Consider the following 13,492-nt stretch of genomic DNA (forward strand, 5'->3'; position numbering starts at 1 on the left):
TATATCCTTATAGATCTGCACTATGGCAGTAGTTTAGAAAGGATGAGAGGGTTTACATCCACTTTAATCACTTCTGAGGACATTCTACATGGAAGAATCCCTTCCACCCCAACCCAGTGATTTGTTTCCCCTGACATTTGTCCTGGCCAGCACCTCTTCATACTGTACACATGGGCCACAGCTCCATTTATTATTCTAGATCAGCCTTTCTCCAGGAAACTGCTGAAGGCCTCCGTGAGTACGGCTTACCCATAGGAATGAGTGCAATCTTGGCGTGCATGCACAGTATAAAGCGGAGCTGGCTGGGACAATGTCACAGGAAAGATTGCTAGATCAAGGAGAACAGTCAAGTTTTATCCCCGGTAGGCTGCACTCGGTGTGGGGGCATTATTAAAGGGGTTGTAAAGGTAAAAAAAACATGGTCTGCATCCCTTTAGAAGTATTTAACCCTTAGAGCAGGGATAAGCAATTAGCGGACCTCCAGATGTTGCCAAACTACAAGTCCCATGAGGCATAGCGAGACTCTGACAGCATCAAGCATGACACCCAGAGGCAGAGGCATGATGGGACTTGCAGTTTGGCAACAGCTGGAGGTCCGCTAATTGCTTATCCCCGCCTTAGAGTATTTCACCAAAATTCCTATTGCAGTTGATGCCTAAAACTTGTACCTTACTGTAGACTTTTGGGAAAGTCTTTGAGCCAATCATACAAGCAAGAAAATGCCATTTCTGGAGGGCGTTTTGTACACCAGCAGTTTACAGAACGCCTCCAGGTTCCCTTATTGTATTGAATTTTACAGGAAATTACAGCAGCGGTTGCTGATTGAAAAGGAAGGGTCATTTTTATTAATGCTAAATCACAACATGGCTTGTGTAGCAATTTTACAGTATATGCTTTATATTTTTTTCTATCTGTTGTATTTTTCCATGAAAGTGGAATTACCCTTTAAGCTAAAGCAATCACCTTTTTCAGCAGTCGGCTGTTAATACACAGCGGGGAAACGCGTTTTGTACAGATTTATTGATGCCCAGAAAATGATACGTTTCTTATACTGTATTTGTGTTAGATTTTAGAATCTGTGAATAGAATGTTCCTTTGTTGTAAGGCACTGACCAGAGTAAGCCAAGTACTGTAACCCAAATACTACATTGACCTGACCTCTGTAAACACACATTGGAGTAGTTGCTGGGGGTTAATGTGCTTTCTATTATTGGCCCTGTTTGCACTGACTTGTTAAATAAGTCCAATAATGCTCAAGGCAGCTTTTATTGGCATCAGTTGCCAGTCAGCAGCTATTGATCTCTTGTGTGTTTTGGGTTTTTATAACTTGCTGTAATCAATATCTGATGATTGGGAAATTGACAAGCAGCCAGCTTTTGGGTCAGGGTGTTATTGGGTGGGAGTAGGTGAGACTTCTGGCAGTATATTGGCCTCACTTAAATTGTATAAGCAGCAGAATTTTGGTGTGAACTGCCAAGTTGTAAGACCTCATATTTAAAAATCACTTACACATGTCAACTTACAATAAAATGGCCTCTAACGCAAAAAAAATGGCCTCTAACGCAGTCTCAAGCAAGAGCAAAGTTGCAGTGGTGAGTCTTCAGCAAGAGCTCTGCATGTCTACAGCATAAAAATTCAGCTACAGTGCCCCATGTGGTGGGATGACTGTTGCACAACATAACTAAACCAGAACTTAAAGAATGAATGTTTGCAAAGAAAGTTGATCTGGAGTCATGCAATGCAGACTTGCTGCAACTTGTGAAGCCTGGCAAGTCTAGCAATAGCTTGGCAAGTCATTTTTAAACTTGCAGCACAATTGCTTGCTGTCTGGGACGGTACAATGATAAATGTATTCTAAAAATGCAAATTTCCTAGTTGCTTTGTGGACCTTCCGGCAAACAGAGGTGTTTGTTTTTTGGTTTAGTTTTTTTGTGTGTCCAGGAAGGAGCTTTCACATTGGTGGGGGCCTATAGATTTATTTCTGCTGTCTAACTGCAAATGGATAGATTCCCCAGACCTCCTATAAAGCACTCTTGCTCGTACTAAAGGAACTATTTGTGCACTATGTTTGGCAGTTGCACTTGTAATGTGTAATTATTTGCATAGCTCCACTGAGCCAGTTAGATAAGTAACATATTGGTGATCTCAATTTCCTTTAGAGATTACTATGCTTCCTGCATCACCCTGGCTAGAAGTCCATTTGAAAACAAGGTTGGGTGTGTGTTTAAAGGGGTGTTCCAATCATTTTTAATATTTATTAAGTCAGCAGCTACAAAAAGTGTAGCTGCTGGCTTTTAATAAACATACACTCACCTGCTCCACGTTCCAGCTCCGCCCTGGCCGGCGCTCCGCTCCTCCCCCCCCCCCCCTGTCCGGCCGGCGTCTTAATTCTAAGTGTGGGCACCGGGCGTGACAGCTTTCGGCTTTTCACGTGTCCCAGGCGATCGCCTACAGGGAGGGGCTGCCAAAAGGCAATTGGACTATTAGCCTTAGTAGTCCCTCGGCGGAAGGAGGAAGTGGGACAGGAAGTCCCACTCCTCCTGAAGCCCCCACTCCCCCCCCTCAAAAAAAATGACATGCCAAATGTGGCATGTAAGGGGTCGAGGTGTGGATTAAGCGGAAGTTCCACTTTTGGGTGCAACTCCGCTTTAAGTGTAAGCAACATTTGAAATGTGCCAGAAGAATCTTGGATAAATCTGGCGTTCAGATTTATTCTTCTGCAGTTTTATTTAAAGCAGAACTAAACCCATTGATTTAATAGTTGCAAAAAACAGTTGCGGGAATGCTAACTGTCACATTTGCTTGTGCTCTCAATGAAACTATCAAACGGCTGGTGGTGTTATTGATCACAGGTGCAGCACAATGACGGTTGTAGATCAGACCGACGCCAAGATGGCAGCTTCCTTGGCTGCAAAGTAAAGGAGGGTTTAGTTTCACTTTAACGGAAGTAGCTACATAATAGAATACTGTAAGGCAAACAGGAAATGCAAGTTGTTCCTAAAATTGTCACCCTTCCAAAATTATAAGACATTAGAATAATGCTCAGATGGTAATAAAAAACACGTAGCAACTAGTCTGATTTTCCATTTACATGGTGAAGTGAGGTTGTCGCACATTATTGCACATTTCTCATGCTGCTTACATTGCTGGCCCTCGTCTGGCTCATTTGGTTGCTGCTTACATTGCTGGCCCTTTTGGAATGAAGGTAACACCTGTCCCTAGATTTGCCAGTATGACCTGGCAAGAGATGATAGGGACTGCATGCTGCTATTATTCTATCAGATGTCCACACCCAGTTTTCAAAGAGATGTCAAAGACAAGAGATGCTACCAGTTGCATTACAGATAATGAGGAAGAATTATGATAAAGCAGTGGTGTGTGCCAGCGCTAATAGATATTGAAACAATCTGGGAGTCGCCTTTGTCCAATTTTGACCAACTCCTTAAATAAAATGGATGTCAGCCCAGAACCTTGCTATACGAGCTAAAGCAAGTACACTACCCAGAGAGGTGCCAGCAGATGGTTAACAATGGACAGAAGCAGTTTAGTTACCAATTTAATTGTTATTAGTCTTGAAAAATTGAAAAAAATACAAACTGAAAAAAAAAAAAAATGACAACATTGACACAATGACTCCCATTGATTGTATAGGGCCTTTTGTTTCATTCTGACTTCTAGTAACACATTAAAGATGATCTAATTTCCAGGTATGGATATGTTATACATAGTTATATTAGTCCTGCTGCCTGTTCGTAGCTCAGGGTGGTTGCAGACACCTAAACAAATGGCCCCCCTGCCAGAACACTTAGCTCAGCACTCTCCGCCATTGGCGGAGAGCGCTGACCGGGAGTTGGTCGATTGCTGGTTTTCCAGCATGCACGTCCGACAAAAGCTGACCAAGCTACTGGCTTCTGTTGGGCAGACTGACATGCACATGGGTTGAATGTCGGCTATTTTTTTTTTTTTTTTGGTTAACCGACATTCCTTCTGTGTGTACCAGGCTTAAAGTGGTTGTACACCCCCCCCCCCCCCTGCTGACTTTTACCTATAGGTAAGCCTAGAATAAGGCTTTCCTATGGTTAGTGGAAATTTCTCCTAAAACGTGGGCCATTTAGGAGGTATTTCACTTGTAGTGTGCTGATGATGTAATCGGCGCATGCGCTGGGAAGAAACGGGCCTCCATGCTCATTATGCTTTTCGTTTGCAGGGTTTGCACTGAGCAAAAAGAGGAAGTAAAACCCGCTGGGGTTTACTTCCTCTAAGTGTCATGACAAATCTGAAGATGGCTATGGGAGGATTTGGGAAGTTTGTATTTGCCCTGGATCTCGGAGGAATGGAAAAAAACTTCTGTCAGATGTACGAGATGACCAAGTTGAAGTTGACTGTTGGCCTCTCCTGCAAAGTGTCATGGCAATTTAGGATCCGCTGCATGTGTAGAAAAAAACATTTCCCTTGGTTTGGCCTTTACCTGCACATGAGTAGATCTAACCTCATAGTAGAGTAAAATATACATTTATTAATAGTACATGGTTAAAAACTGATAACCTGGAGTGTACATTAGAATGATACAACTTACGCAAATGGTGGTATGCGTGTGATGTCCTCTACCCAACGCATTTCAGAGTCTGTCATAGATATTCCTTCTTCAGGGGTAGGTAAGATATCAATCTTTAGTTGTTAGTCGAAAACATGCAGTCACCCCATGTAATTAAAAACGAAGACAATGCGCAGCCATAGGGAGTTGCTGCCCCACTCCACACCCATCAGACAGATGTAGGTTACATTTTGTAAGAAATGGGCATCAATATTCAAAAACGTAACGGGGAACCTCCAGATGGGGAGACTTCTGTGTGGGAAAGGGCTCCAGACCCACTGAGGCCCACAGATGGAATCCTTGTAATTGAAAGCTCAACAGTGGACTGATGTTGTCCTTGGTAATATATGCAAGGTGCACTAGATGTTGGTGTCATACATCAGGGGTTGACAAATTTGCTTGGAATCTAGGAGCCAGGTAAAAAAGTTAGGAGCCAGAAAACGCGCCCCGTCCCGACGAGCTTGCGCGCAGAAGCGAACACATATGTGAGCAGCGCCCGCATATGTGAACGGTGTTCAAACCACACACGTGAGGTATCGCTGCGATTGGTAGAGCGAGAGCAATAATTCTAGCCCTAGACCTCCTCTGTAACTCAAAACATGCAACCTGTAGATTTTTTTTAAACGTCGCCTATGAAGATTTTAAAGGGTAAAAGTTTGTCGGCATTCCACGAGCGGACGCAATTTTGAAGCGTGACATGTTGGGTATGAATTTACTCGGCGTAACATTATCTTTCATAATATAAAAAAAAATGGGGATAACTTTACTGGTGTCTTATTTTTTTAATGAAAAAAAGTGTAATTTTTTCACAAAAAAAGTGCGCTTGTAAGACCGCTGCGCAAATACGGCGTGACAAAGTATTGCAACGATCGCCATTTTATTCTCTAGGGTGTTAGGATAAAAAATATATATAATGTTTGGGGGTTCTAATTAGAGGGAAGAAGATGGCAGTGAAAATAGTGAAAAACAACATTAGAATTGCTGTTTAACCACTTGCTGACGGCCGTACGACTTTGCACGGCCTCAGCGCGGCTCCCAATCTCTAACAGGCCGTGTTTTTACGGCCTCTCCTTTACACGTTCCCCGCGCGCGCTCCCGAGCGCGCGGCGGGGAACTTCTGTACTGGCCGTGTCCCTTGGACACAGCCAGTCACAGATCGCCGTGAACGGCCAATCGGAGCGGCCGTTTCCTAGGCGATCTGTGCGGCCAATGAGAGATGATCTCATATGTTTACATATGAGATCATCTCTCATTCCCGGCTCTCGCAGACAGCGGTGCTGTCAGGGGAGAGAGGAGACGGATCTGTGTCTCTTGTACATAGAGACATAGATCGGTCACCCCCCCCAGTCACCCCCCTCCCCCCACACAGTTAGAACACTAATTAGGGTACACATTTAACCCCTTCCTCACCCCCTAGTGTTAACCCCTTCCCTGCCAGTCACATTTATACAGTAATTAGTGCATATTTATAGCACTGATTGCAGTATAAATGTGAATGGCGCCAAAAATGTGTCAAAAGTGTCCGATGTGTCCGCCATAACGTCGCAGTCCCAATAAAAATCGCAGATCGCCGCCATTTCTAGTAAAAAAAAAGCATTTATACAGTAATTAGTGCATATTTATAGCACTGATTGCAGTATAAATGTGAATGGCGCCAAAAATGTGTCAAAAGTGTCCGATGTGTCCGCCATAACGTTGCAGTCCCAATAAAAATCGCAGATCGCCGCCATTTCTAGTAAAAAAAAAAATTATACAGTAATTAGTGCATATTTATAGCACTGATTGCAGTATAAATGTGAATGGCGCCAAAAATGTGTCAAAAGTGTCCGACGTGTCCGCCATAACGTCGCAGTCCCAATAAAAATCGCAGATCGCCGCCATTTCTAGTAAAAAAAAAAAAAAAAATAATAATAATAATTCTGTCCCTTATTTTGTAGGCGCTATAACTTTTGCGCAAACCAGTCGCTTATTGCGATTTTTTTTTTTTTTACTAAAAATATGTAGAATACGTATCGGCCTAGACTGAGGATTAAAAAAAAACGTAAAAAAAAAAATTGAGCTATTTATTATAGCAACAAAGTAAAAATATTTTATTTTTTTTCAAAATTGTCGCTCTATTTTTGTTTATAGCGCAAAAAATAAAAACCGCAGAGGTGATCAAATACCACCAAAAGAAAGCTCTATTTGTGGGGAAAAAAGGACGTTAATTTTGTTTGGGAGCCACGTCGCACGACCGCGCAATTGTCAGTTAAAGCGACGCAGTGCCGAATCGCAAAAAGTCCTCTGGTCAGGAAGGGGTTTAAGTGCCCAGTATGGAAGTGGTTAACTTGTAATGTTTAACTTGTAATACCAACGGCTCACCACCAGATGGCCCCAGCTCCAAAAAAAAAAAAAAATTTTTTTTATTTTTTTTTGCCCCCTTCCAATTCAAGTCGCCAGGACCCTATTTCTAGTCGCCATGGCGACCTGGCGCCCGGGATTTGTCGAGCCCTGTCATACATATTGAATCCTGGCCTCATGTGAGCAGGTTGCATCAGTCCACTGAGCTTTCAATTTCAAGATTCCATCTGTGGGTCTGGAGTCCTTTACACACAGGATGTCTCCCCGTCTGGGGGTTCCCTGTTACGTTTTCGAATGAGCGCAACCTGCTCACATGAGAGGATTCAATATGGGTGCCGCCAACATCTAATGCGCCTTGCATATATCACTTAGAACAACATCAGTCCACTGTTGAGCTTTCAATTTCAAGGATTCCATCAGTGGGTCTGCTATGGTATTGTGTTCTGACAGCGGGGAAAATCTCCACCGCCAGAATATAATGATCAATGCTTCCGGCTATAGCCAGCGGAACTGATCGTTTGGGAAAATCCTGGCAGGATGGTTGTACACAAGGATCGAAACTTGGCTAGTGCCTGCTGAATTGACCATATTTTGATCAATGTATGGCCGCCCTAAGTTGGGATCCAAATACCACTCTGCTTTATTGGAATGCTGTAAAATAGACTGTTTCACAATCTGGATAAAGTTAGTACTGGGAAGTACTCCAAGTATGAGCAGGCATATTTAATAAATGCTGACCACAGGTTATTCTGCTGGCTGTCTTGTGTGTGACTTCACAGCAAGACCTGCTGACCACAAACCTAGGCCAGCTGTGTACATCATGTTGGTTTGGGCTTCTCTGGACGTAATACAAGACAATTTATTCATTTAAAGTACCGGTACATTGTTGCTTGTGTTAAAGTGTATTTTAAACCCAAATTTTTTGGGGGGTTTATAGTAGTAAAGGGCTTAACATCTGTTACGTTTTTTTTTGTTAGCCAATGAAACTTTTCATTAAAATGTATTCAGGCAAGCAACTATCCCTAGGATGAGAGGTGCAATCTGGGATAAGGATGTCTTCTGCCTGCTACATACAGGAGGAAGATTTTCCTCAATCTCCCCTCTTCCAGCGAGAAAGCATCTTAAAGCGGAGGTCTACCAAAAAAAATTAAAAGCCAGCAGCTACAAATACTGCCCAGGGTGCCCGTGATGTTGGCAGCCGAAGCCGAGCAATCGCTCGTCTCGGCTGCCCCCGCCGCCATCCTTGGTGAGGGAATCGGGAAGTGAAATGTTGCGTTTTCACAGCCCGGTTCCCTACTGCACATGCGCGAGTCGTGCTTGTGGTCTCCTGGGACCAGTGTGTTTCCCTGAAGACAGCGGGCGATGGGATCGGGCGTGACTCCCATGGGAGTCTATTCCCGGAAGTGGGTGCAAATACCTATATTACACAGGTATCTGCACCCCCCCTGAACAGTGCCAAATGTGACACCGGAGGGGGGGAAGGTTCCGAAAAGCGGAAGATGGCTTTTTGTGTGGACATCCACTTGAAAGCGATTGATTGTAAAGCTACAATTTTTATATTTTTAGAATAACATACTTACCTGCTCTGTGCAGTAGCTTTACAGAACACAGAAGTTTTTTTTTGTGTTCGTTTTCATTAAAAATAACAAACATGTTATACTTACCTGCTCGGTGTAGTGGGTTTGCACAAAGAAGCCCAGATCCTTCTCTTCTCGGGTCCCTCTTCGGCGCTCCTGGCCCCTCCCTCCTGTTGAGTGCCCCAACCCACAGCTCCCTTTGTCCATTTAGACACAGAACCATGGCCCAGCCCCACCCCCATTTCTCTCCTCATTGACTCACTAACTTTGACAGCAGCAAGCGCCAATGGTGCCACTGGCTCAGCCAATGAGGAAGATTGCATATTGGCCTATTGGGGGAAATGAAACATTGACTTGTTTAAGAGATTTTATTACTCGTCATCTTGCTTAGAATGCACACACACGAAAAACTATACATCTGGTGCTTGATTCACCATAATGCGGATTATTGTGTTACTGAAAAGCATGTTCTATTTTTTTTATTTTCAGGTTGCACAGAGCATTGAAGATCATCATCAAGAAGTCATCAGTTTTTGCCGTGAAAATGGATTCCATGGTCTGGTCGCCTATGACTCGGACTATGCGCTGTGCAATATCCCGTATTACTTCAGTGCTCACGCACTCAAACTGAGCCGCAATGGAAAAAGCATCACAACCAGCCAGTACCTAATGCACGAGGTGGCTAAACAACTGGATCTCAATCCCAACCGCTTCCCCATTTTTGCTGCTCTTCTAGGTAATCATGATGTTTGACATTTGTTTTATTCTATGTTGTCCCATAGAATCTACATTGCCTTCCACACCTGTCAGAAATGCTTCATGTCAGAAGCAGAACACAAATGCTCATGTATGTTGGCCCTTATGTTGAAGAAACTAGCAGTTTTGTGCTTCTTCCTGAGCAGGCAAGGAAGAGGTTATGATGGTGAGGTAGGGAAGGGAATGTACATTGGTGGGGACTTTGCTGAAGGGTACATGTACAGCTATGGTGGTGACCTCAGGGAAGTTTGGATTTTCAGCATGAAGATGTTCTGGTGACAGCGGGGAAGGTTGGGTATATAGGTGAGGTAAGGACAGTAGAGAAGAGGAGAGGTTCACTGTGGAGGTGTGGGGTTAGGTGTGCTGGTGTCACAGGAAGATGTTGGGTTAAATGTGCAGATGTGGTGGTAGGAGGGGTGGTATTTGGTGGAAGCAGATGGGGGTGTAAGGTTAGGGGTTCAAGTGTAGTGGTATGAGTGGAAGTGGGGTGGGGTTAGGCTTGCAGGTGTGGCGGGTGCAGGAAGAGTTTCATAGTGAAAGGAATATGCGGATGCAATAAAAAAGGGGGAATGTTTCCTATAGCAAAATATTGAGGAGGGCACATAGCAGTCTCCACACTGCCCGGCATTCCAGCTCCTTTTCCAACATGCTCTTCCAACTAACAAACTACCCCAATACCTTGGCACTGCCTTAACCCCTCCTTGAGGCAGTTACGGAAGTTGAAGGCACTGAGTGGGGTGACCTCTGGCTTTGGGCGCCAAGATGTCAGGAGGGAAGATGGTGCCTTTTGGCAGTGTCTTCCTAAAGGAAGCAGAGATTACCATCCCTGAGTGGGTCACAGCTGGTGTGGAAACTAGGGGTGAGCATCGAAGAGTTCAGTTGGTGGGAATATGAGGGGGTGGCAGTGTCTTTACAGCAACTATGTGTGAGTGGCTTGAGGGCATTTCAGCAGATAACAGGGCCGAGGTAGTGGCTGCCCGCTTGGCTGCGTCACTCATTCACAGTGCTCTGTGAATAGAAAGCTACAAGGCAGTCTTTTGTGGCTGTCGGCTTGTAGTTTTCAATGAACTACCACAGCGCTGTGGTAGTTCATTCTCTTTTTCTTGTTGGGTTGTATTTTCTTGCCTGTAGGGAATGTACAGATACACTGATCAGATCTGCAGGAGATCTGCATGGCACCGTCAATCTGCTGATCGCTGGTGCAATGCTTTAGAGGCTCCAGAAATAAAATAATAAATGCAAATGTTTTTTACCTGCAAATAAAAATGTAATTTATTTTTTGTTAAAAGGTGAACTTCCACAAATGTGGATAAGGAAAACATATTGTTGAATTCAGATTCTTCCTTTTCAGTTAAAAGCCTCGTACACACGCTTGGATTTCCGGACTGTCCGTTTTTTTGTGGCATGCTAGTCTCATGTCAAAAGTGAAGGTTACTCACAATATGAAAATTTTCCTACAACAGAATACAACGTCAGAAGTGACGAAACGTGTTGAATAGTTTTGTATGCATTCTTTAGTTTCTGAGCATGCGTAGTCTTGCTCTTACGATTATTTTCGGATGAAAACCGCACTGTTGAAACACTAATCAGATGTTAAGTTCACACCTGATAAAAATTTTATATTCTGCACATCCAGCTTTTGTCTGATGAAAAAGCGAAATCGGCTGTCGAAAGCACCGTACTAACGAACCAAAAATCTGCAGACCGCTCATCATACGAATCTTTCCATCCGATTTTCGTATCCTGTGTATGGGCCTTACTTGTGCTGGGAAAAGGGAAATCTGTTTGCTACAAGCAGAAAAAAAAACACTTTGGTTCCATTCGATTTATTCATACATGCTTTATTTTATTGTCCAAAAGCAGTAATTTACAGTGGTGTTCAATTTAGTTCTCCAAGGCAACATAAATAGTAGTAAAATGAATATCTGCTATTAAACTGACGTATATTTATTGTACTGTGTAACATGATTATGTAAATGCAGGTTTATGAAAGCCAACCTGTTTTTAAAGCAAATTTATTTCGGCAAAGGAGTCAAGTATGAGGATAAGTATACTGCAGATGCTTTTTTAATTTTTTTTTATTGTTACTATAGCTTTAATGTGCTTGTATTGTAATCCATGTTTTGATAGAAGCCCAGAATTCTAGCTGAATGGATGCACAAATGCCTAGAATGCATAGAAATTACTAGCATGCATAGACAAACATGGGAATGAGAAACATCCTACCGAGATTACTTGGCTTTATTGCATTCTGCTATATGGATTACTTTTATGACTTTGACTGATGAACTGACTGAAAACACCAGCCATAGAAAGCAGTGCTACTTAATACTGAGTTATTGTTGGTTATAATGTAAAGCTTTCCATGGTAGGAAGGGAGACGGTGTGATCGCTGTGAATGATGCGTCACCAAGGAGCGGTATCTTAAAAGAATCCAGGGTGGTGAATGTTCTTTTATTTAAATAGAATAGTTTTTGACTTGTATGGAAACCCAGTTTCTGGGGTAATGACCACGATCTAAAAACGCTGGTTGAAAAATGTGGCACTTAGCATCGTGTTTTGAGTAATTGGAGAGAAAGCGAGCGAGTCTGTGAACTGATCATAACAGCGCCGCATTGAGAGGCCTGTTCTGTTGTCAAGGTTACAGAATCCTTCAGTGGGGCATCAGGTGCTAATCTCCGATGGAGGCGGCCAAGCTCGTTCTGTTGGCTTAGCCAGAAGTGCCTCTTTGTTCCCAACACCGTGTAATTTGCCTCTGATGGAGCAGCAATAACTGAAGGTTTTCTAACCGGCTATAGGGGACGGAGTACATTGTGGATGTACGTTTATTCAAAGTTGTGTGCCGATTAGGCAAAAAATTAGAAACTGGAAACAAGGCAATCTGTATTTCGTAGAATTCCTTGGCTTTAGCCTGTGTAATGTACTGTATAGAATTTTTTTTTTTTTTTTATCTTTTTGTTTTGTTTTTCAGTGGTGGTAAAAAAAAAACTTGCCCTCAATGCAGGGCAATAAATATACATATTCTTAGAACTGTTCCTTACCACCCCAGAACCCCATTGTTCTGCTGTAGATGAGACTAAAGCCACAAACGCACGTACCAAAAGTTGTCTAGTTCCGAGCGGCCATATTGATAAACCAGCATTTCGAACAGCGCATGCAGCTAGTAGTGGGGCCCTGCACCCCCACCCCTTGGTAATGACTAAGCGCTAACATTTGCGTGAAACGCATCTACCTCTTTGTCCCCTGCTTCATCTGTCAACCACTTGTCATGTGAAGCTTCAATAAAAGGATTTTTGGAAGTGCAGCCGTCTGGAATTGTTTCTGCATGCAACCAGTGGTGGCGCCCTGCGCCTGCGCCCCCGCGGTCAGAATTCAATAGCGTGGCAGAGGAGATCTCAACATCGCTGATGAGATGGATCCCTTTTTGGGCACAAAATTCGGAAATCGTGGCCCCATTTTTTTTTCATCATTTGTTTCCATTTCTGAGAGTTCCAGGAATCCTGAGATTCTCAGCATACAATGGCCACTCCAGCCCCACAGTTTCTCAGTTTTGCGTTCTGAGCCTCTATAACAGATAGTAGGGGTGCAACGGACCGCGCGATCCGAACGGGTCGACCTGTTCGGATCGGCACAGAATGCGATCCGCGGATCGCACCGCCTTAGGGTCTTAGGAAAGGCCGCGGCTTCGGCCTAGCTGTGGAGCGGTCGGCCATCTTGGTACACCCGGCGGTGGTGCGCGCTGACGTCATCACACCTTCCTCTGCTCTAGATCTTCTATTCTGCAAGAGCGTGCTGTCTGCATGCAACCGAACCGAGTACAGTGAGACTGAGTACTACAGTGAGTTGATTCATGTTGGCTATTATTACAGTGGGAAAAATGGCTATTAGTGGTACTGTTTACTAGTGTGGGGGCAATGTTGGCTATTATTACAGTGGGAAAAATGTTTTTTTTTTATTTTTATTTTTTTTTACTGATCCGAAAATGATCCGATCCATGACTCCTGATCCGAGGATCGATCTGATCCGTGAGTTTTTTGATCCGTTGCACCCCTAACAGATAGGGACTCTCATCCGGGGATAAAGGAGCGTGCCAAAGCTCTGGCTTTAAAGGCTAGCCATGCACGGCATTATCGATAATCGCAAGTGAATCCGGCAGGCTTGTTGTACCCAAGTTGATCGATCAACTTGGTACATTAAGTCTTCCCATTAACCATTCGAATCTCAA

The 13,492-nt window shown here is 43.6% G+C and overlaps 1 protein-coding gene across 1 annotated transcript in view; it reads left to right on the forward strand.

The window, feature by feature from the left end:
- The window catches only part of FAM120A (family with sequence similarity 120A), a 90,360-nt gene that overhangs the window by 18,782 nt on the left and 58,086 nt on the right, over window positions 1-13,492 (forward strand). Inside the window, exon 2 of the mRNA XM_040359301.1 lies at window positions 9,001-9,247. Coding sequence (XP_040215235.1) covers window positions 9,001-9,247 — 247 coding nt within the window. The remainder of the gene's footprint in view (window positions 1-9,000; window positions 9,248-13,492) is intronic.

Source organism: Rana temporaria, chromosome 7 (assembly GCF_905171775.1).
Source record: "Rana temporaria chromosome 7, aRanTem1.1, whole genome shotgun sequence".
In the NCBI taxonomy this organism is placed as follows: Eukaryota; Metazoa; Chordata; class Amphibia; order Anura; family Ranidae; genus Rana; species Rana temporaria.